General features: G+C 54.7%; 8 protein-coding genes across 8 annotated transcripts; 5 read left to right on the top strand and 3 right to left on the bottom strand.

The window, feature by feature from the left end:
* Window positions 1-254: 254 nt before the first annotated feature.
* HER10_EVM0005750 (uncharacterized protein) lies at window positions 255-1164 on the top strand (the record flags this gene model as incomplete). The annotated part of the gene is made up of 2 exons (XM_035475354.1): window positions 255-644; window positions 715-1164. The coding sequence occupies 2 exons, from the start codon at window positions 255-257 to the stop codon at window positions 1162-1164; spliced, it is 840 nt and encodes a 279-aa protein (XP_035328021.1).
* A 106-nt stretch (window positions 1165-1270) lies between these two features.
* Window positions 1271-3551, bottom strand: HER10_EVM0008260 (carboxypeptidase; the record flags this gene model as incomplete). Its single annotated transcript, XM_035477788.1, has 2 exons — window positions 2707-3551; window positions 1271-2655 (listed from the first exon to the last, which is right to left on the bottom strand). The coding sequence occupies exons 1-2, from the start codon at window positions 2936-2938 to the stop codon at window positions 1271-1273; spliced, it is 1617 nt and encodes a 538-aa protein (XP_035328248.1). The 5' UTR covers window positions 2939-3551.
* Window positions 3552-3780: 229 nt separating this feature from the next.
* On the bottom strand, window positions 3781-6241 carry HER10_EVM0002370 (major facilitator superfamily transporter; the record flags this gene model as incomplete). Its single annotated transcript, XM_035472085.1, has 3 exons — window positions 5303-6241; window positions 3963-5240; window positions 3781-3909 (listed from the first exon to the last, which is right to left on the bottom strand). Exons 1-3 carry the CDS (start codon window positions 5477-5479, stop codon window positions 3781-3783), a joined length of 1584 nt encoding a protein of 527 aa, XP_035327679.1. The 5' UTR covers window positions 5480-6241.
* A 202-nt stretch (window positions 6242-6443) lies between these two features.
* Window positions 6444-7770, top strand: HER10_EVM0003624 (inosine/uridine-preferring nucleoside hydrolase). The gene is made up of 2 exons (XM_035473292.1): window positions 6444-6644; window positions 6705-7770. The coding sequence occupies exons 1-2, from the start codon at window positions 6538-6540 to the stop codon at window positions 7687-7689; spliced, it is 1092 nt and encodes a 363-aa protein (XP_035327812.1). The 5' UTR covers window positions 6444-6537; the 3' UTR covers window positions 7690-7770.
* Window positions 7771-10809: 3039 nt separating this feature from the next.
* Window positions 10810-12590, top strand: HER10_EVM0012807 (WSC2). The gene is made up of 4 exons (XM_035482191.1): window positions 10810-11505; window positions 11575-11666; window positions 11722-11793; window positions 11874-12590. The coding sequence occupies exons 1-4, from the start codon at window positions 11414-11416 to the stop codon at window positions 12437-12439; spliced, it is 822 nt and encodes a 273-aa protein (XP_035328645.1). The 5' UTR covers window positions 10810-11413; the 3' UTR covers window positions 12440-12590.
* Window positions 12591-13014: 424 nt separating this feature from the next.
* On the top strand, window positions 13015-16060 carry HER10_EVM0003387 (DNA ligase I; the record flags this gene model as incomplete). Its single annotated transcript, XM_035473065.1, has 2 exons — window positions 13015-13118; window positions 13171-16060. 2 exons carry the CDS (start codon window positions 13015-13017, stop codon window positions 16058-16060), a joined length of 2994 nt encoding a protein of 997 aa, XP_035327791.1.
* Window positions 16061-16282: 222 nt separating this feature from the next.
* HER10_EVM0009035 (uracil phosphoribosyltransferase) lies at window positions 16283-17120 on the bottom strand (the record flags this gene model as incomplete). The annotated part of the gene is made up of 3 exons (XM_035478537.1): window positions 16283-16689; window positions 16760-16859; window positions 16929-17120. The coding sequence occupies 3 exons, from the start codon at window positions 17118-17120 to the stop codon at window positions 16283-16285; spliced, it is 699 nt and encodes a 232-aa protein (XP_035328310.1).
* A 970-nt stretch (window positions 17121-18090) lies between these two features.
* On the top strand, window positions 18091-19755 carry HER10_EVM0002108 (uncharacterized protein; the record flags this gene model as incomplete). The annotated part of the gene is made up of 4 exons (XM_035471834.1): window positions 18091-18316; window positions 18551-18810; window positions 18868-18957; window positions 18991-19755. The coding sequence occupies 4 exons, from the start codon at window positions 18091-18093 to the stop codon at window positions 19753-19755; spliced, it is 1341 nt and encodes a 446-aa protein (XP_035327661.1).
* Window positions 19756-21271: the final 1516 nt, after the last annotated feature.

Raw genomic sequence — 21271 nt, 5'->3', positions numbered from 1 at the left:
GAGGTCTTCCTCGGCATCCGACCACATGCATTTGCACGGCCCTCCGGCTGACCAACCCCACTTCCCCGGATCTCCCGCCCGCTCTTCCCCAAAATCCCCGAACGTCTCTCATCTCAGCCTCATTATCACTCATTCAACTCACTCCGTACTCACTCCGTACTCATTATAATAATATCACGTAGTATTCAACGATCTTACCACTTATCTCACAACTGACATTTACTCAAACCCCCAAACCTCACACATACAACCAAATGTCACAACCCACAACATCTCCCCTCACAACCATCCTCAACCGCCTCAACCCCCTCCTCCACTCCCTCCGCAATCGCTCAACCCTACCAGCCCTACTCACCACCCTCGCAACACCCCTCCTCTGGGCAGCCTACCGCGACTACCGCGCCTACATCGCCCTCGGCCCCGGCGGCGTCCCACACAATGCCTTAGGCTGGCTCCTCGTCACCCTCGGCCTCCGTCCCTTCGCCCTCTCCAAAAGCTCAGCCACCTGGACGGGCGATTATCCAGACAATGGATCTCACGCCGAGATCCAGCAACTTCCTGAGAGGAAGGGAGAGAGGGCCGAGTTGGGCGGGATCGTGCCGCATCGGCAGTTGAGTCAGCATGCGCCGGAGAAGATGAGAGAGGTAATACATCGTGAACCCTCGGCTCAGATATGAGACTGAGCTTGTGTGAAAAGTTGACTGACATGACCAGTTTATTGAAAACCTCTTTGCCAACGCGGTAACCCAAAACCCCTCCCTCCTAACCACAAAACTCTCCCTCTACGAACGAAATAACTCAGCCCTCTTCCTCCACCCACAAATCCTCTCCTCTCTCTCTTCCTCATCCTCATCCACCCCCGTCATCGCCCGCGGCGAAATAGCCCACCACCACACAGACCTCTCCATCCACCTCTATCTCTCCCCCGCCGACGCCAAACTCGCCATCCAAAAACGCTGGGCCGAGCGCCACCGCCTCTCCCTACCCAAGGGTTCCTTCCTCGCCAACAGGCTGCATCTGGCGGATTCGTATCTCATGGTCTACGGCCCGCGGGATGAGGAAGAGATGGAGGTGTTGGCGGAAATGCTGAGGTGCGGGGTGCGGTTCATGACGGGGAGGGAGGATGTTGGGGTGATTGAGTGGCGGAGGAAGCTTGAGGCGTGATGTACTCACACATTCGACAAAGGAGCTCTTGCTGGAAATGTTTGCAATGATGAAATTTCTTTCAACGATTGTATTAATAATGTATCTATCATCTCTAGTGGCGCAATTATGCCAACACCCTGTAGACGGGGTACTCATCCCCAGCCTCAACAGGAACGATATTAAAGCTAGCATACGAATCAATGTTCTCCGGCTCAAGCGCCACAAACGCAAGAGCAGCATTCTTCTGCCTGGTGCTAACAAGGAAGCTGCCAGCGGGCAGATTCACCTCCTTGGTAAGCGCCTCCGTCGTCACAGTAGCACGCACGACGCCCTCGTAGTACTCCGTCTCGAACACGGCCGACGTGATGTCATACGCCTCCACGGTACCGACATACGGCTCGCTAAGAGTCTCGACTTCCAGACCAGACACGCGCAGGCGCTCAGCAAGATCGGCCCAGGCGACGGGGATGAGATAGGCTTCGGGGCGGGCGCGGGTGATGTTGGCCGTCACGGGCGTGGTGGAGCGGAAGTTGATGGGTACGTCGGTGACAGAGCCGTTGTTGATGTTGACCATCTTGAACGTGCGCTGGACGAGCGGCGAGGAGTCCGTGACGATGATCTCCGAGGTGGAAGAGGCGAAGTCGGCGATGGAGGACTCGATGGTCGTGTAGACCTTCTCGGCGTTGTCGGCGGCGGTTTGGATGATGCTCGAGGCCATGGTCAGGCCAGCTACGGTGCGGCGCTGGAATTCCTGGTCCGCGAGGAAGATGCCGCGCATCTCGATGAGGAAGGTGACGCACTGCGTAAGGCCCATGGCGTTACGACCAATCTTTGCATCCGAGCCGGCCTCGGCGAAGGTAGGCTTAAAAGCCGGGTTGGTGCTTGTGGAGCCGGTCACGTACGGCTCCCAGCGAAGGCCCCGGGCCTCCATATCCGAGCCAATGTTCTTGGCAAAGACCTCCTCGGACAGCGTGCGAATGTCCGGGTGGATGTTGAGGTTCTTGGCGGCAGAGAAGAGACCGTCGGCGGCATGGTAGTAGCTTCCGTAGCGAGCGGTCGCGCTGTACTCATGCATGTCGATGGCGACATGGGGGGCAAACTCGCCCAAGAGGGTCTTAATGTCGCGGGTTTGCTTGCGTGCGAGCTTGACGTGGTCGCGGTTGGGGTCGTAGTTGGTGGCTAGGGTGCGCTGGAAGTAGCCAACGCCGTCGGGGTTGTACCGAGGCAGAATAACGATATCGAGCTTCTCGAGGAGCGACGCAGCCCATGTCTGGTTCGCGTCCAGGGCCCCGAGGAGCGCCAAAAGCGACTGATCGCCAGCTGGCTCGTTTCCGTGCACAGCGCCTTGAACCCAAACCCGGACCTTGCCAGTCGAGTTTGAAACTCTACGAGACAGCTTTGTCGAGGACAGGTGAAGGTAAGGAAACGGGCGGCCTTCCTCCGAGGTGAAGTTGGCTTTGTTGTAAGTCAACCAGTCGTTCTTGTCGGCCAAGTCTTGAACAAAAGAGTCTTTGAATACGTTAGCCGTTGGTTAGACAAAGCTGCTCGTTGAAAGCTTACCAAGGAGGTCATCATCTGTCGGGCCCTGTGTGCCATCAGAGAAGCCTGCAGGAATCGTTTCCGGGTTCAAGAATGCAGGCGACAGCAGATCGACGCCTTCGATATCCTTGAAGTTGGCGGCGACGATGTCCGTGTCCTTTCGCACAGTTACGTGGTTGTATCCATACTTCGCCGCCCGGACAGACGAGAGTAGGGTCAAGCCAAGCAGGCTTAGGCGAGATGCAGCGACCATTTTGCTGGACAACGTATGAAAAGCCGATAAGTATCGGAACGAAGCAAGGCCAGCATCTGACAGAGCTGCTCCAGAGTAGGGCGGCTTCGTCCCTTTTAACAGCACTCTTTTTCTCGCAAGGTACCAAAGTCGCGATAGGGCAGCGTAGCATCATGCAGCGCAAAATGGCTCGTCAACGCGTGGAGGGGGATGGTTCCTGACATGACCGTTGGCTTGGCTGATCTCATTCCGGAGTCGATGGTCGATATTTCAGCCAATGTCGGAGGAATTGCCGATGCTGACCGGCAGTGGGATACTGAAAACCACCAAGGCTCTCATTGTAGGTCCGATTCGAAGTAGTGTTAACATTGGCAACGAAACTGGATGAGGCAGCTCAGTAGAAAAGATGAGGGGAAAGCGGGGGAATCCCCGTGGGTGCAGATAACGGTGGGCAGTGGCCATGTCGCCAAGACTTTGGGCTCCCCGTAGCGAGATATGCTTTCTGCCATTGACGTATAGAATCACTCCGAAAGACTGCAATGGGTCCACGGGTTCATATTGAGTTGCCGATGTTCGGGTTGGAGGCTCTCTAAACCTCGCTCGCCAAGAACACGACCGTGTAGTTTGCTGATCAGTAGATACGCATTTATCCTACTCCGCGGACAGTGGCCGAGTACCGGAGCGGTTTCGTCCCGACGTTGACAGTCAGATATTACTCCATGAGGGTAACTCGCGGTGTCCATGATCATTTCAACAATTCCATGTCGGTATACCTTGCTCGGCAGCGAGAGGAAGGTCACAATGAGTTCTAACATGCCGTCAGATGTAAGACGCTGACGAGGCGTCTAGACGGTAATAACGGATTACAAAGCGGCCTTTCCGCGCGACTCAAACGGCAATATAAGCACCAAAAGTCCAGCTGCGATGAAGAGCGCGCCGCTGGTGTAGACGGGAGCCGACGTCTTTAAATTAGCGAACATGGCGACAATGGGCTGCCAGGTGTTGTGTCAGCATTGATCTCCCAGCCTTTGCACCAAGCACTTACAGCCATGATCCCGAAGATGCGGTTGCAGGTCGCCGTGAGCGCGTTGCCGGTGCCGCGCTGCGGAGTGGGGAAGAGCTCCGGGGTAAAGCCGTAGAGCACCGCGTACATGACGTTGCTGCAAAAGTTAAAGGCGCAATTCCATCCAAGCAGCGCATTGCTAGTCATAGCCGTCGTCGAACAGTAAAGGAAGACTCCGGTTGCAACAGTGCTGATGGCAAGGGTGCCTTTGCGCCCCAGCGCAGGCAGCTCAACCAGCCAGCCACCCAGCAGCGCTCCGGGTACGCCCAGCACCGCGATGATCAGACTGTTACGGTAGGTCAAGTAGGTGCTTCCATCGCCCAGTTCCGCTCCACGGGTGGCCTGAATATACGGTATGAAGGCGTTGTAGAGAGGATATCCTAGGCCGATCAACGCCCAAATGGCCATGATTGTGCCAGTACTCAGAGCCAGGCGTCGGGTAGAGAAAAGCACACGTATACGGCTAAGATCGAGCTTCTCCAGGTTTCGTTTGACCGCTGTGGCAGCATCGGTGTGCGCGACGTATCCTTCGGGCTCGCACGCCTTCAGATCCTCTATAGACAACGACGTGAGCTTCCCGTTTCGCCTTGCAACTTCGTGAACGATTCGGACGGCATCTTCGTCGCGGCCTTTGCCCATGAGATATTTGGGCGACTCGTAGATCGTAAAGAGGACGAATCGAATCAAGAACATGATCAGAGTTAGGCCGCCGATGGTGATCAAGAAGTATCGCCAACCCATGTTGTTGGCTTTGGTGCAAGTCGCGCCTTCTTGGCAGGTGAGGTTGCCTAGAAGCGGCCACGCGATGAGAGTCGCAATGACTTGGGCAATGGCCCAGTCGATGGAAAGGACTGTCAATAGGTATTGATGGGTTCCTGGGAGGAACTCGAGAAAGATGGCTGAATCGACAGGGAGGTTGCCCCCGACGCCGAAGGACCAGAAGGCCGCGAAGATGCCGATGCCTGCGAAGCTGGGCGCACCAGCAGCAGCCATACCCCAGAGAGCAGTCAGACCGAGGGTCAGGTTGAAAGCCACTTTTCTCCCAAACAAGTCGCAGCCAAAGCCCCAGAACATGGCACCTGCCAGAAGGCCGATGTTTTGCGATAGCGTAAGTAGAGGCGGACGAGAAGGACCGAATTCGTTGGTAATCGGAGTGAAGATGAGTGACGTGACTATTGGCCAAAGGTTGTCGCTTGCCCATCCGAATCCGACGACGATGAAGAGCTGCCACTGGTACCAGCCCATACCGATATCTTGAATCTGGAGCGAGAAGTTAGCGGCCGTGTGCTCTAGTCCGGAAGTGTTTCCAGATGGCAACGTACAGCGCGATTCAGTACACGGGCTTTAGCCTCGTAGACAGGGTCTAGGGCACCCTTGGGAATGATGGCAGCATCGTCAATGCCGTGGATGTCAATGCTGCCATCGTGGGCTGCACCAGAATGCGAGTCGACCTTTTGCGCCGTGTCGAGCTTCCGCGTGGGATCTGTATCGGTGCCCATCTCGAAGCGACTCAATATATGCCTATTGAAAGAGAGAGACTGCAAAACCACGCGAAAGTCAATCTGTCTGAGGCAATCTTGACGTCCTTCCGAATGAGCAAAGAGTCTTGAAGGTTTCAGGGCTTGAATGTGGAGAGCCGAGACCAGCCATATGAACAGAACGCGGTCGCCACACTTTGTAGGTTTTGGGTGTCACCTATGGCTCAAGGCATTCAGACGGCGGCAGCTCCCACGTCGCACTCAGCTCGAATGGCGCAATCCGTCCGGTGAAGCGTCTCTGCGGTCTTGATTGGCTTTGCTGACCAAACGGCAGTCGGAACGCATGCCGATCTGCACTTTATTCCAGTGTTTGACTACGGCTTCGCTACGGTGGAGGGGAGCCGAACGATCCTGGTGGGTTTAACGTGTGGGGGATCTGCTCGTAACCCGGCAGGCTGCGCATTGTCTCGTCCGGTTCGAGCTGACCGTACCTTATTTGTTGGGTGCATCCCTGAGCCGAGATTGGGGAGAGACATGCTTCGTGCGTCATCGACATTGCTTGATGGAGGAGAGCGCACCCTCATGTTTGACGGGGAGTCGGCATCGATTCCTCAGCATTGCAGGGAAGATAAATATTTTGTGATTCCGACACGCCGATTATAGGGATCCGCAAGGCCGATGACTGGCGTGAAGCTTCGATGCCAACGGTGTAAGTCTGGTGGCACGTAAACAGGTGGGAGGCTTAAAGTTTTGGCTTCGAAGACGGAGGAAGGATGAGATGTTTCGGCCCACAGCGGATGTTAGCGGGCTGGCGGGGAAGGCGATCACTGGCGACGCTTAAAAAAAAGGTACGGCCTCATCAGGCGCAACAGCTGGCTAGATTTCCCCTCAGTCGGCGGCAGCTGGTAGGTCATATCTACGTACCTCACTCTCTTCCCCGCGCTCTCCTGTGCTCTCCTCTATGAAGGCCTTAGACATGGGATGATCGTGAAAGAAACCTCCCTTTTGCGCCAAGATACTGGCCAATGCATCGCAAGTCAGAGGAGCCGACATCAGGTCTTTTCTGGTAAGGCCGAGCTATGTCGAGAATCACTGCATGCCTCTTGACTGTCTTCTTCGTCTTCGCCACTATTTCGTCAGCAAAGAAGAACCTCATAGTCGACACCGACCTATTCAGCGATTGCGAGTGAGTCTGTCATCCTCATGTCCATCTAGACTCATTCCAGTCCTTTCTAACACACCCCAGCGATGCGGCAGCTCTTCTTCTCGCCGCCACATCTCCAGAAGTCAACCTCCTTGGAGTAAATATCAACTCCCAATCCTCATACTCGGTGCTCGCAGCTTCGGCCATCCTAAACCATTATGACCACGCTCAAGTCCCCATCGGGGCCCGCCGCCCGCTGAACGACGTCCCATTTTTCGACAACTGGGCCAAGCGCGCCGGCGAATTCGCGAGCAAGCTAGCAACGTACTGGTCGAAAAGCATCTCCGACGCCGAGGAGGCCTGGGACCCTGTCGACCTCTACCGCAAGCTACTCTCCGAAGCAGAAGATGACTCTGTCACGATAGCCTCCATCGGCTTCCTGCACAACCTCTCCGGCCTCCTCAACTCCACCGCAGATGCCCGGTCCTCGTTATCCGGCCCCAAATTAGTCGAGACCAAGGTCAAAGAGCTCGTTGTCATGGGTGGGGACTATCCAAACGGATTCGAATACAATTTTTGGGGCGACGATCCCTATCAGACAGCACACGTAATTCACAACTGGACAAGTCCCATTATCTACGCTGGTTTCAAGCTCGGCGGTTCAGTTCGCTCAGGCGGTCCTCTCATGGCTGACGGCCCCAGGACTGACCCTGTGCGGGCGGCGTACATACTCTACACGTATTACCAACCGCAGTGGTCTTTCGATCCCGTTGCGATGCTTTATGCTGTGGGAGGACTCGGCGAGTATTTCAAATTTGGCAATGACTACGGTTACAATACTATCACTCTGTACGGAGAAGGCAAGTGTAATGGTTGCAATGTCTGGGTGCATGACAAGAACGTTACGAATCAGCACTGGCTCGAGGTTACAATCAGTCACGACAAGCTCGGCGAGGAGCTTGATAGACGGTATTTGCAGGGAGCGCGGTCTTCCAAGAGATCTTCCGACCCCGTCGGAATTCTCCCCAAGTTTGGTGATTGCAGAGTCGAGCAAGTTCCGAAGCCACCAGAAAGAGTGGAATTATGACGCACATGACAACTGTACGGCAGATTGCCTCGAGCTTTCAATATAAGTTTCCAGGTATATCAGACTTCTCTGTGTTCAAATCTGTGAAATGCGGCCAGAAAAGTGTCATCGAATGGAAAAGAGAGAGAAAAAAGGTCTCAAGCTATCGAAGCTCGAAATAGAGAAACAAAGAGCCAAACCACAGATGCTATGAGAACGTTACATTCTATCAAAGTGTTGCAGTCCTCTTGCTACCTCTCGCGACTAGGCTATCATTATCGAGAAGGCTGCTTGTCGGTTTCTCGGAAGTGTACAAAACCATACGGGACCTTTTGTACAAGGTATGCATAGTTTATTGAGATAGGACCAGCGTCTCCACCTCCTGAGATGATAGACAGAATTTACACAAAGTTGATGGAAATCTAATGGTTAAAAGACACCATCTGGTGAGCGTGGAAAAGGTACCAAAGTTACAGAATACAAATTCTAATAGCCAAGCCTTCTGATTTCATTGATGACTGGGCATACCTGTTTCGCTGCTAGAAACAGTGGTCAGTGGGACTATTGAGCAAGATTACAATCGCTGCTTGCATATGATCACAGTCTGTAGGTCTTTTGGATTTGCCTGGAAAGTTGGGCAAATACCGCGAATCTGCGTTGAACAATGTCAGTTAATCGTACTGGCATCACTCCACCTCTGTTGACCCAGTCGGATCTCCCCCACCGTCAAAAGTGCCTATTAGTCTCGGCCCAAGCCGGTCATGTTCTTCCATTGCTGGAAAGGGTTTGGAAAACCTGTTGTGAGTGTCTTTGGCTCGGTGAATATTGTTTTTCACACATCTGATACCCTCGGTGTTCTCGAGGACACTAATATAAGCACAAATTCAAAAGATTTATCGGTTCACGGTCATCCATCTCGAGACTGATGCGTGTAGGAAAGCTCCCTATAATTATTTCTCTACGCAAATACAAATATTCCGATTTCTGTTCAATGGGCGGTGGCAGATCTGTTGATAAGATGGTCTAGTCACGAGCCATGTATTTGTACGTGAACAAAAAAAAACACGGAACCCCTGCCGAATTTCGTCCCACCTCAGCTGGCACATCAGAACCTAAACCAGGCTTATTATCGCAACGGATCCTGCATGGCTCCTGGCTTGGATTCAGCACCAATGATATCATGCCCAAAAGTCCCTCCAAGGAATCCGTGGGCGGCTGGAATGTCTTTGCCGCTTCGTCGTTCCGGTACCACACCTTCGCGTTGGGAATAGGTCCAGACAAAGCAAGCATCCGCTTTACCATGGGTCTGACAAGAGATTCGACTTCCCGGCTAGTTTTTCAGCTCATTTGGAAGATTTCGTGTCGAAAACTGGGCTTGTTGAACTCCCGAGTCTTGGAATCTTCTAGTAGTATCGGTTTTGCAGTGACGTGAATCTGCGTTTAGATACTCGGGCAAATTTCAAACACCTCGCTGCTTACGGGATATCATCACGGGCAGTTTGATAGTAATATGAATGAATCAGAGGATTGCTTTCCTTGGTGTACACCTGTCTTGCTCACGTTGCCATGTAGCAAGACTGAAGCAGAACTCAAGAAACGGGAGTCATACCATCTCACACGGTGACAAAAGGCTCACGGATGTGCCGCCATAACCGCGCGGGGGCTTGATTACAAGCTTAACCAGAACAAAGAACCCCAGTATTCGTGACCAGCGAAGGGCCTGCCACGGTCGTGGCAGACAGCATGGGCTACTGAACCAGGGCATTGGCCCGAGAATCCGGCCACACAAGACGCCTGATTCAGAGCGGACAGTGACCCATCCCACCATCTAAGTACCAGGCGTTTGCTCGGCATCGGGCCAAGTCACCTCATGGGGGTTCTCTGGATGTGAACGACAGCACAGTCGCAAGTCCGGCAACCCTAGGAGTCGAGACTGAGGCGGGGCGGTGGCGGAATGTTCAAAGGCGTGATGGCTGACAAGACTTTTAGAGTACGATGAAGAACGGCTAGGGAGGGACTATCGATATTGCTGAAGCGGAGCTGGACGGGTTGTGAGTACCTGATTCCGGATATCCCGCCGGATGGTGTCGGATCACGCTGGTTCTTTGCGCAGCGCGCCGAAGCTGTCGCCACCCATCTCCATCAGTAAGAATTCGAATTTGCAAGAAGAAAATTAAGCCACTGCTGTAAAATTCCACCTTTTCGCGAGGCTCCGGCTTGCTCGATTTCTGGACCGTGAATGTACTTTGTAACAGAATTTGCTGTGCTCTGATGGGAACTTCAACGCAGCCGAGCACGTTGACATGGCGGCTTTGTAGAAGTTATCGTTCAAAGACCGGACGAACAATTCACATGCCAACCGAACTCACAGATCGCAAACCCGCGCCGATCCTCTGCGGGAACGAGCCAAAATAACCGCTCAGGTACGGATACTGCATCGTGTCCATCAGAAAACTGGGGAGAATCCGGAAGGCCAGAACCGAACGCGATCCAGCCCGCTCTTCAAAGTTGTTTGACTAACAGTCCCAGTCTCGCAGACCAGCCAGACAACAAAAAAAGTCTGCCCAATTTCCGGTCTCGCTGAGACTCTGTTAGACAGTCGTGGAGAAAGGCAGGGTCTCATGCCACCGGGCTATCGCCGACGTTGCGGCGATGGAGCTTTCGGAGGCCGAGTTTAATTCTTAAACAAACTCTGATTCGTTCGTCTGTAATCCAGTTCCTCGAAAGCGGGTGATCGCCAAGACCGACCACCCTGGACGGGCTGCCACCTCGTGCGGACAACCGTTGCCTCTTTCACGACACCCGTCAGTAATACTCACACACTGAAAAGAGTTTTCCATTGTCAAGAAGCCGGGGCAAATACGAGAGCCGCCGAGGGAACGAAAACCCAGCTAGCACCGTGGCACCTTACCCAGCGATAGAGACGCTGGGCCCCTAGTGCCCGTTGGTCGTTCTGGAAGTGGATGCCGGTCCCACGGCGCCGAGAGGACACTAGTGATGCAGAGACGATGTGTTTGGCCAATGAGGAGATGGGCGCCCATCTTATCAGATGATCAGATAATATGAAGCCATGTCCGCTCCTAGTGGAGCCATCTACACCCAACCTGGCCCACGCTCATCCATCTTTCTGCCCCTGGCGAACTTTTGAGTCTCTTCTCTAAGTTTCAACCAACTAAATGACCCAGAGAGGAACAAAGTCCAAACAACGTTGCGGGGCTCCTGAGCGCCTTGGGCCCAGCGCGATCCCATCAGATAACTCTCTCGGGTGGGCCAACCACACGAGCAGTGGGCCGCTACAGTCAGGCACACCGCACGCCATGGACCAGGGCACATCGTCGCGATCGAAGTGCCAGGGGTGTTGGCGTCCGGTTTCGTCGGCTCAGCGCGACCTTGGCGGATGAGCCCGCCGGCTGGACGTTACCTTACGTTTTTGGTATTTTGGTTCTCCTCGGCATGGAAAGCGGTTGGCTGGGGCTCGGCGCCCAGATGCTGGGTTGGATCCGTAGTAGAAGATCACAAAGAGCAAGAAACAAGAATTGGCGCAGGCATATATTGAGGGCCGCATATCACGCTACTTGAGTTCTCTTCTTTTCTCTCTCCCAAGTCACTCCCCCATCACAAAGTTTCTTCGCAAACCTTGTGATCCTTCGAGCCTCGAGCCTTGCTCTCTGAGACCAGACCTCCCCCTTCTCAGACAACTCGTCAAGTTGAGCTTCATTTCCAGAAGATTCTCATCACCTTCAAGATGGTCTCTGCCAAGTCAGTCACTTTGTTCGGCAGCATGCTGCTGGGCAACGTCATGGGCGCCGACAACATGGGCCCGGCCGCTTTCCTCTGGTAAGAATATCTTCTCCACTGCATCTTGCAGGCTTCAACGAAGATCGGCGGCTAAACAATTACCATCAGGCCCCCAGACCGTGAGTGGTCTGCCGACGCCGACAACACGGCCCCTTGCGGATCCACCAACGGCCCCGGTGTCCGCACCGAGTTCCCTCTCGGTAAGTTGACATACCCCACGGAGACTCGGACTACTCTAACATCAAACCAACGTAGTGAACGGCAAGCTTGCCCTTGTGACCCAGGACATCACCCGCTCCGTCCACCTCAGTGTTTCTTACGAGAACGGTACGTGCAAACATTCTCACACCGCCCCCCTGCTTCCCTCCTTCTCGGAAACGTAGACCTAACACTTCGTGATCGAACAGACCCCAAGTCTGCCTCCGACTTCGAGACCTTCCTCGGCCCCAGCGAGGTCGGCAGCCTCGACCTCGGCCACACCTGCGTGACGGTCCCCACCGCGCCCTCCGGCACCGCCGCCGGCTCCAACGCAACCTACCGCATGCTCTACGTCTCCAACTTTGACCAAGACGAGTCCAAGCGCGAGACCTACTACGCCTGCGCCGACGTCACTTTCGTCGAGGTCTTTGCCGCTTCCATCCCCTGCTTCAACGCCACCGTCAGCGACCCCGACGTCGACGTCGACACCACCGTCAACGTCACCACCACCGACTCGGGCGGCAACACCCCGCACACCGCTGCCGACTTCACCGCCGCCGGCGAATCCAAGAGCTCCGGTCTCTCCAAGGGTGCTATTGCTGGTGCCGCTGTCGGTTCTATTGCCGGTGTCTCTCTGCTCGCCCTTGCTGGATTCTTCTTCTGGCGCAAGAAGGCTGCCAAGAAGGAGGCTGTCACCGAGCCCATGCAGCAGCGCTGGGATGCCGAGAAGGCTGTCAGTGACACTTCTTCCGTCAACAGCCGTCCCCAGCACTAAACTTGCCCCAACCCGACTTCAACGCATGGCGTTGCCTTCGATGGCAGTGTCAACTATGCGCTTAACATAATCCTGGAACGAGAGATGATATGATTGACGTAGATCATGAAGTAGCAAATATAAAGGGGAGATATCCCGCTTAATATCTCGCTCTTAACCAACATCTGTTCCTGAATTTGATGCCGATGGTCGTGTTGAGGAAAATAAAAGTGATGTCTTCCTGTTTTGCTGATGCATGTCCTTGATGCAATTAAGCGGGGATTCTTACTGGATGAGTGCCCCGCATTACCGCCCGCTTTGATGCATCTACCTCCAGGCAGCATCCCCAGGCAACCGCTCCACCGTTGAACTTCAACGGCCTCAGGTAAGCCGCAATTGAAGGGTATAAGTCCTCAAGGCCCTCAATGTGTCGGGATCCGTTGCGATGCCACTCAGCTATTCCATGCACAATCGACTGATTATATTCAAGCCCGCCTCATAACATCTACAACGCACACTTCCACTAAATCATCACGAATTCTCCGTCGCCAACGGCTCGCAATTCTCTTCCCAGTTTACGCAGTGAACTGCCCACCATGAGCCAGCGCAAGCGACAAAAGTCGCCAGACGCGGCGGCGATTGATGAGGAAGAGAGACAGTATGCTATTGGAGGAACCACACTCGAAGAATTGAACGAGAAGTGAGTCTTCTTTTTACCCCTTCTTGGCCTCAGAGCTCACATGCCACTCCAGGTACCCAAATCGCCCACGCAATCATTCAAAGACGATGCGCTTTTCGGAACTCTTCCAGAGCCTCTTCAATCCTTTGAACGAGAACAAGAAGCAACCCGCCGGTCGCGGTCCACCTCGCAGTAAAAAGGGCCCTCACGGACCACACAAGCTATCGCCGCAGGAACAGAGACGGCACCTCATTGAGCGCTTTATTTCCAGATGGCGAAACGAGGTGGGAAACGACATCTATCCGGCTTTGCGACTCATTTTGCCCGACAAGGACCGGGATCGCGGCGTCTACGGCTTGAAGGAGAATGCTATTGGCAAACTCCTTGTCAAGCTCATGAAGATCGACAAGAACTCGGAAGACGGCCACAATCTCCTTCACTGGAAGTTGCCGGGTCAGACTACTTTCTCTAGACTGGCTGGCGACTTTGCGGGCCGGTGTTTCGAGGTACTTTCCAAGCGACCGATGCGGACGGAAGTCGGCGACATGACGATTGCCGAGGTCAATGAGTTGTTGGATAAACTTGCTGCATCGACGGGAGAGCTGGAGAACCTGGAGGTCTTTGAAATCTTCTACGAGCGCATGAATGCGGAGGAACTTATGTGGTTGATCCGCATCGTGCTCAAGCAGATGAAGGTCGGCGCGACCGAGCGGACTTTTCTCGATCTGTGGCATCCGGACGGCGAGGCCCTGTTTAGCGTGTCGTCGAGTCTGCGACGCGTTTGCTGGGAACTTTTTGATCCCAGGATCCGTCTGGAGCAGGAAGATACGGGTGTCACTCTTATGGATTGCTTCCAGCCCCAACTGGCACAGTTCCAGATGCCATCCTCTTTCCAGAAGATGGTCGATTACCTCCGAACCACGGAGGAAGACCCCGAATTCTGGATCGAGGAAAAGTTGGACGGCGAGCGCATGCAGATGCACATAGCCGAAGACCCGAGCGTTCCGGGAGGGCTTCGATTCTGCTTCTGGTCTCGCAAGGCGAAAGATTACACCTACCTCTACGGCAACGGATTGAAAGATGAGAAGGGAGCTCTGACTCGCCATCTGGCAGATGCTTTTTCCGAAGGTGTTCGCAACGTCATTCTAGATGGAGAGATGATTACTTGGGACCCGGAAGTCGACAAGATCATGCCGTTCGGCACCCTCAAAACAGCCGCTCTAGCCGAGCAGAACAACCCCTACAACAACACAGGGCCGCGACCGCTCTACCGCGTCTTCGACATCCTCCTACTGAACGACCAGCCTCTGACCCAGTACACGCTGCGGGATCGCCACCGTGCCCTAGAGAAGGCTGTAAAAGGTGTTCATAGGAGACTGGAGATCCACGAATACGAGTCTGCGACAACACCCGACGCCATCGAGCCGCTCCTCCGCAAAGTCGTCGCCGAGGCATCGGAGGGCTTGGTACTCAAGAACCCGAGGTCGATGTACAGACTCAACAGCCGCAATGACGACTGGCTGAAAGTCAAGCCGGAGTACATGTCCGAGTTCGGAGAGTCGCTGGATTGTGTCGTTATTGGCGGCTACTACGGCTCCGGACACAGAGGTGGGGCCATCTCCAGTTTCTTGTGCGGCCTGCGTGTCAGCGAAAACCACATCCAAGCCGGCGCAAACCCCGAGAAGTGTTTCAGCTTCTTCAAGGTCGGTGGTGGCTTTACAGCTGCCGACTATGCGGAAATCAGACATCGGACGGACGGGAAATGGACCACGTGGGACCCGAAGAAGCCTCCCGTGGAATACGTCGAGCTCGCCGGCGGCGACCGTCAGTTCGAACGGCCGGATGTCTGGATCCGACCCAGCGACTCTGTCGTTGTTGAGGCCAAGGCCGCGAGCATCGGCAACTCGGACCAGTTCTCCCTCGGCTTCACCCTGCGATTCCCCCGCTTCCGCAAGCTGAGGACCGACAAGAACTGGGACGAGGGCCTCAGCGTGCAGGAGTTCCTGGACCTACGGCGGCGCGTGGAGGCAGAGGCCAAAGAAAAGACCATGAGCGTCGAGAACCGCAAGCGCAAGTCTGTCAAGCGCGTCAAGCGCGAGGTCGTCATCGCCGGAACGGAAAACATGCCTGCACAGTTCCAGGCAGACAAGTCCAAGGTATTCGAAGGTCTCGAGTTCTGCGTTCTGTCAGAGTCGTTGAAACCGTTCAAGAAGACAAAGGCGCAGCTCGAGACCCTTATCAAGGAGAACGGCGGCCAGGTGTCTCAGCGGGCTGTCCCGCAGTCTGGTATGATTTTCTTGGCGGACAAGAACGTCGTCAAGGTCGCGAGTCTGGTCAAGGAGGGCCAAAAGGGCAGCGGCGTCGACATCATTAGGCCAAAGTGGATTCAAGACTGTCTTGAACAGGCTGATGAATCTCTGCTGCTTCCCTACGAAGAGCGACACTTGCTACATGCGACGGAAGCTCTCAAGACTGTTGCACTGCAGAACACGGATATGTACGGGGACAGCTACGCCCGCGACATCAGTCTTGTCGAGCTGCGCGAAGTTCTCAATACAATGCCGAAGAAGGAGCCTGACACGGAGCCGTTCAACAAGACGCAATTTCTCAACCAGCTCGAGGAACGTGGCCGCGGGGTGGGTCCGATGAAGGGCTCCATGTTCCATCGTTGCGCCGTTCACTTGATCAATGTCGAAGAAGACGACGAGGACGAGATCAAGATGTTGAAGCTCAGGAACTATCTGACCTTTGGCGGCGCACGCTTGATCAGCGATGCCGACGACTTGGAGACTACGCACATGGTTATGGTAGGAGATGGCACCCGGCGGAAAGATGTGGCCGCTGCTTTGCGGGGGGAAGTCAGTCGCAGGCGTAAGGTTCCACATATCGTGACTGCGGAATGGGTCGAAGATTGCTGGCGGGAGAAGACGTTGCTGGACGAGGAGAAGTATACGCGAGTATGAGAGGAACGACGGTATTGGATCCGACGGTGGAAGAACTGCTTATTATACCCAGGATAGATGATGACACTTGAGTTTTGATTCCAGCATCCAAAGACCTTTCAACGAGGTCCCATGGCCTGTTTATGAGGTGATTTGATATCGAAGGCTAATTGAGCGGGCTAAACCACATGCGCCGCACCAAACCTCCCTATCACGGATAGCAGCAAGTCGCCCCTTTTCTTTTTATTTTCCAATAGTAAGGAACAACCGATCACCAACATCACCAACACCAGGCTTCAGCATGCCCTTGTCCGTCAACTCGGCATCTACGCCAGCAATGTAGATATCCGTCGCGCCGGCCCACTCGCCCGCGGCGCGCTTGACGCCCTCTGCGGCGCCAATGACAGAGAGGACGACGATGCGCTTGACGCCCCACTCGCGGATGGTCTGGATGGCGGCGGCGCAGGTGCCGCCGGTAGCGATGACGGGGTCGAGGACGATGGCGAGCTCAGAGGCGCCGGCGTTGGAGCCGTCGGGGGAGACGTGGTTGGGGAGGTTGTTGTAGTATTCTACAGGCTCGAGGGTCGAGGGTTCGCGGTAGAGGCCTAGGTGGTGGACTGCTACGGGCGTGGGAAGGATGGTTTGGACGGCTGTGGTTGGTATGTTAGTTCGAGGCTTCAGGCTGGACAATAGATATCTGGTGTTGGAGGGGTACTTTACCTTCTACCATGCCGAGGCCTGATCGCAGAATGGGGACGAGGCAGAGGCTGGAGGGGGAGATTGTGGTTGATGTGAAGTCGAATCCTAGCGGGGTAGAATCCTGGGCGAAGGGTGTCAGTCCTGATGCCTGATTGTAACACGAAACAGCTTTGAAAGAAGGGATAATTACCTTTGATCCATCTGTCGCTTTTGTGGAGGCGCCGAGGGCCTCGTATGCTACCATCAACGCAATATCATGCACCAGCGTCTTCACCTCTTTCGCCGGCGTCGACTGGGACCGCAATTGGGACAGCTTCGCCCGGAGACAGGGGTGCTGGGAGACGTGCACGTTGGCAGGGAGCTCGGGTGTTGAGGAAGACATGGTGTATATGGGAGGGTACGTAAGAAACCTAAGTATGGAATTAAACACGAATACGCTGAAGCATTGAACGGTGACCAGATGAAATAAAGTAAAGGAGGGATCGTCAAATTTAAGGAAAATGAGGATTGGGAGTTCACCGTCGATATCGACGAGAGAGGTTGGTGGGGAGGCCGGAGCAAGCCACTGAGACCAGCAGGCAGTAGGAGGAGGAGGGGTCCCTTCCTTGTCCTCCTGATCAGCGCCGGTACCTTGAGTGGGTCCTGCATGCGGAGGGAAGCTCTGGATAAGATAAGCCCTTGAGGTCCGACGCCCAACGCCCGTCCTTTTTTTGGAGCAATTGGGGGCTGCCACCAGGTCAACTCCGGCGTCCGGCAAGGTGTTCGGAGGTCGCCGTCATGCATGTTTTAGTTGGAGCCTTTTCATAAGATAGCTGGCAATGCATGGGTGACGAGATATAGGGGATGGCAATTGGCAAGTTATTAGTAACATCTTCTTCTCGACTTGTTGTCCTTTTTACCTGTCGTCCTGCCTGAAGCTGTTTAGCTCAGGATGTTGGGCCCCTCCATCCCTCCTCACACTGACTTACCTTATCGACGTGGAATGTCACCGCCTCGGTGTACTCCGCCTTTCCTCGGTGAGGATGACCCCACCAGGGAGCTTGGGCCATCGGTGAGCGGTGTGAGGTGAGCAAAACCGGGAGTACCGAGATATCCGCCTCTGCCGCTAAGACAAGGTTGTCTGGGAATGACGTTCCCGCTACAACAGGCGTCTTTGTGGCATCTTTTAGTGACGCGACTACTGATCAACCTTCTCTTCTCGTTGACGATATTGCCGATTACCCGGAATTTCCACGACCCCAGAATCTTTTGATTGTCGAAACCCGCGCGATTTTAAATACCGAACAAGATCACACGAATTCCGGTCATGAATCGAAACGCGCCGACGACGAAATCTAGAGACGGAACTCGTGATGCAAGGCGGAAACGAAATGAGGCACGTCAGCGATGCTGCCGCGGATGAGAAAGATCTTACACAGATGGGTATTACCAGTGGGCAAGCCCATACAAAGAGCAAGAAAACACAAAGCGGGCAATCGGTCGGGTACGATGCGCCTGAAGACTATGGCAACCTCGACGAAATGGTGACGGACCCAATTTCTCATGGCGAGAGTAGAAGTCGTGACGGGAGGGGCGAGAGTCTGGAGGAGATGCGATCCGCTGGTCACGACGCTCCCAAAGCGCGGAGCGACCACAAGGACACAATCGCCGACGCCAATGTGCACAGTTCCAGCAAGAGTCGCACGAGAGGAGGCAAGAGTCAAGACGGGAGACAGTCGTACGAATACGATGCACCAGAAGACTACGGCAACCTCGACGAGATGGTCGCCGACCCTGTCGCGCATAAGCCCAGGCGGCATCGTCCGGGAAGAGGCGAGAGCCTGGAGGTTATGCGATCGCCTCAACGACCCTCCGATGTCGAGATGCAAGACACAATAACGCCCGACGAGCAAGACGAGCCCGAAACCACAACCTCAAAACCCACCGCACAGGTCTCTAGAGTGGCTACGGAGGTGTATACACTCTCATACCTCGTCTTCTTTGCCATCTTCGGCACGATTGCCCGTCTGGGCCTGCAGGCTCTGACGCTCTACCCCGGCGCCCCAGTCTCCTTTGGCGTGCTGTGGGCCAACGTCGGCGGCAGTCTGGTCATGGGCTTCCTGATCGAAGACCGCAAGCTCTTCAAGCAGGAATGGGGTATGCCCAACTACCACAGAGAGATCATCAAAGCCCGGCGCCGCGGGGAGCAGGCAGACGACGGCGCCGCCTCCAGCGACCTCGTAGCCGCGAAGAAGGCGCATCTCGCAACCAAGAAGACGATACCGCTCTACATTGGCCTCTCCACAGGCTTCTGCGGCTCCTTCACCTCCTTCTCCTCCTTCATCCGCGACGTTTTTCTCGCCATGGTCAACGATCTTCCTCGCGCAGGTGGTGCGACCCCCGAACCGCGGACCGGAGGGCAGTCCTTCATGGCGATGATGGCCATCATCATCGCCACTGTCGCCCTAAGCCTCTCGGCCCTCATCTTCGGTGCGCATCTCGCCATCGCGCTTGAAGGGATTACCCCGTCGATCCCCTACCTCCTCGGCCGGAAAGTCATGGACCGCTGCGCCGTCCTCTTCGGTTGGGGCGCCTGGCTTGGCGCTGTCCTCCTCGCCATTTGGCCGCCCCACGACGCCTGGCGAGGACGTGTCATTTTCTCCATAGTCTTTGCGCCGCTAGGCTGCCTTGCGCGCTTCTACGCCAGTTTGATGCTTAACGCGCGGGTGCCGGCGTTTCCGATGGGTACTTTCGCGGTAAACATTGCAGGCGTTGCCGTGCTTGGTATGTGTTGGGATCTGGCGCACGCCGGGCTGGGCAGCGTCATAGGATGCCAGGTACTGCAAGGCGTCGAGGACGGGTTCTGCGGGTGCTTGACGACTGTCTCGACGTGGGTTGCAGAGTTGACTGCGCTGCGGCGGAGGCATGCGTATATTTATGGGCTTGGAAGTGTCGTAGTGGGCTTCGCGGTGATGGTCATCATCATGGGTGCTGAGAAGTGGACAGACGGGTTCGCGCCTCTGATGTGTACTCATTGAGCTATTACACTGTGGCGAGGCTATCCATAAGCAGTCGTTCCGGCTTACAGAAACGCAAGATATAGAGAATACATTGAGCATCCATCTAGTGTCTTGTTGATGGATCTCAGTATCACAGGTCTGTATCTGAGCAACGGACTTTTTTCACGGCGTTTCATTCACAATCAATTTTATGCCGCACTTATAATCCATCCTGTACAGCAATTCTGCCTGTATTAGCCCCTGAACCTGCTGAAATCTGAGGGAGGCAGTTTGTTGATATGACATGCACGGTAAATGATCCCCAGGCCAGGCCAGGGTGCGATGCTAAGTTCACGGAGGCAAGCACCCCAGCTCGATGGAATACACATGACCCCCACCGCCTCCCGCAAAGATCTATGAGGCAGAGAAATCGGAAGGAAAGTATGAGCACCGTCTGAATGTGTCTATGACCTAGTGGAGGATGGTTTCGCATAGTGGGTCTCGCAAAGGTAGCGAGTTCGCGTACGCTTGTGCTCACGAAAATTGGTGTTCCTACATGATGCCACAGGTAGCTCATATTTTTGTACTTCTTTCGGAAATATCATGCGTTGCAGTCGTTGCTAGGTGTCATATTACGGCAGATTTCTGTTGAATCGAGCTGCTTGAAATACCAAGGGATTGTGATGGCGATGCTTATCGGGAGTAGCTCACCAGTCTGAAGGTCAATTGATGGGGTGTACCACGACACCAAGGCTTCATGTGGAAGTATTCGTCAGAATCTTTTGGAGAACATGTTCTCCTAGTTGCTAGATAACCTCTTGATGCCTCTATTGCCATGAGGCCCGCAACCACGCATACCGGAAGTTGAAGCTGCGGATTACACCGAACGGCCCCACATCTGCCGCTCCGTCCGGTGGTTGTGGATACCGGCACGCGCCGCAGGATTCTGCAAGCATGCTCGGGCTATCACAACACAATCTTCGGTGTGGATGCGACGTGTGTGCCGAAGTCGAAAGATTTGAACGCGATCCTTCGAGAAGTCGAGATTGATCGAGCATGTCCTCCGTCCCAGCAATTCTCTCCGATGAAATATGGTGGATGACAAAGCAGGGAGGCAACCAATATCTTGGCGTCACGAGAAAGTTTGACTGACATCGGCGTTCATATCGTCTACTGTGCAGCACCAAAAAACTTAGGAACAGTTTCTCAGATCAATTGACGAGAGAGAAGAAGGACAGAGCATGTGTTTAAATGGTTGGCTCTCATCTGCCAAATTTTGCCTGCGGTATTTACCCTCCCGGCCGCCAAGCGCATTGGGAAGCATAAGAAGGCGCAGTCGTCGCTCTCATCTGCCAAGAGCACAACCACTGCCAAGATATTGGAGAATCACCACTACAGCAAGCAGAGTCGTTGACAGCTACACCGTTTGGCTGTGGCGATCGTCGACCGGCCGCGTCGCTACATCGAGCACAGCCTCCCATCCAAGTTCTACGATGCCCTCTGCCACGGCCAATCACCTTGGATCACTTCCACGTCGATGCCCAGACTTATTCTG

The sequence above is a fragment of the Colletotrichum scovillei genome (genome assembly GCF_011075155.1).
Source record: "Colletotrichum scovillei strain TJNH1 chromosome Unknown Contig00010, whole genome shotgun sequence".
In the NCBI taxonomy this organism is placed as follows: Eukaryota; Fungi; Ascomycota; class Sordariomycetes; order Glomerellales; family Glomerellaceae; genus Colletotrichum; species Colletotrichum scovillei.
Note: the sequence above shows the minus strand (reverse complement) of the source record. Positions and strands in the feature narration are given on the sequence as shown.

Coding starts and splice junctions, on each gene's coding strand:
- HER10_EVM0003624 (XM_035473292.1), top strand. CDS start 6,538: ATGTCGAGAATCACTGCATGCCTCTTGACTGTCTTCTTCGTCTTCGCC. Junction 6,645..6,704: donor GACCTATTCAGCGATTGCGA/GTGAGTCTGTCA, acceptor AACACACCCCAG/CGATGCGGCAGCTCTTCTTC.
- HER10_EVM0012807 (XM_035482191.1), top strand. CDS start 11,414: ATGGTCTCTGCCAAGTCAGTCACTTTGTTCGGCAGCATGCTGCTGGGC. Junction 11,506..11,574: donor GGCCCGGCCGCTTTCCTCTG/GTAAGAATATCT, acceptor AATTACCATCAG/GCCCCCAGACCGTGAGTGGT. Junction 11,667..11,721: donor CCGCACCGAGTTCCCTCTCG/GTAAGTTGACAT, acceptor AAACCAACGTAG/TGAACGGCAAGCTTGCCCTT.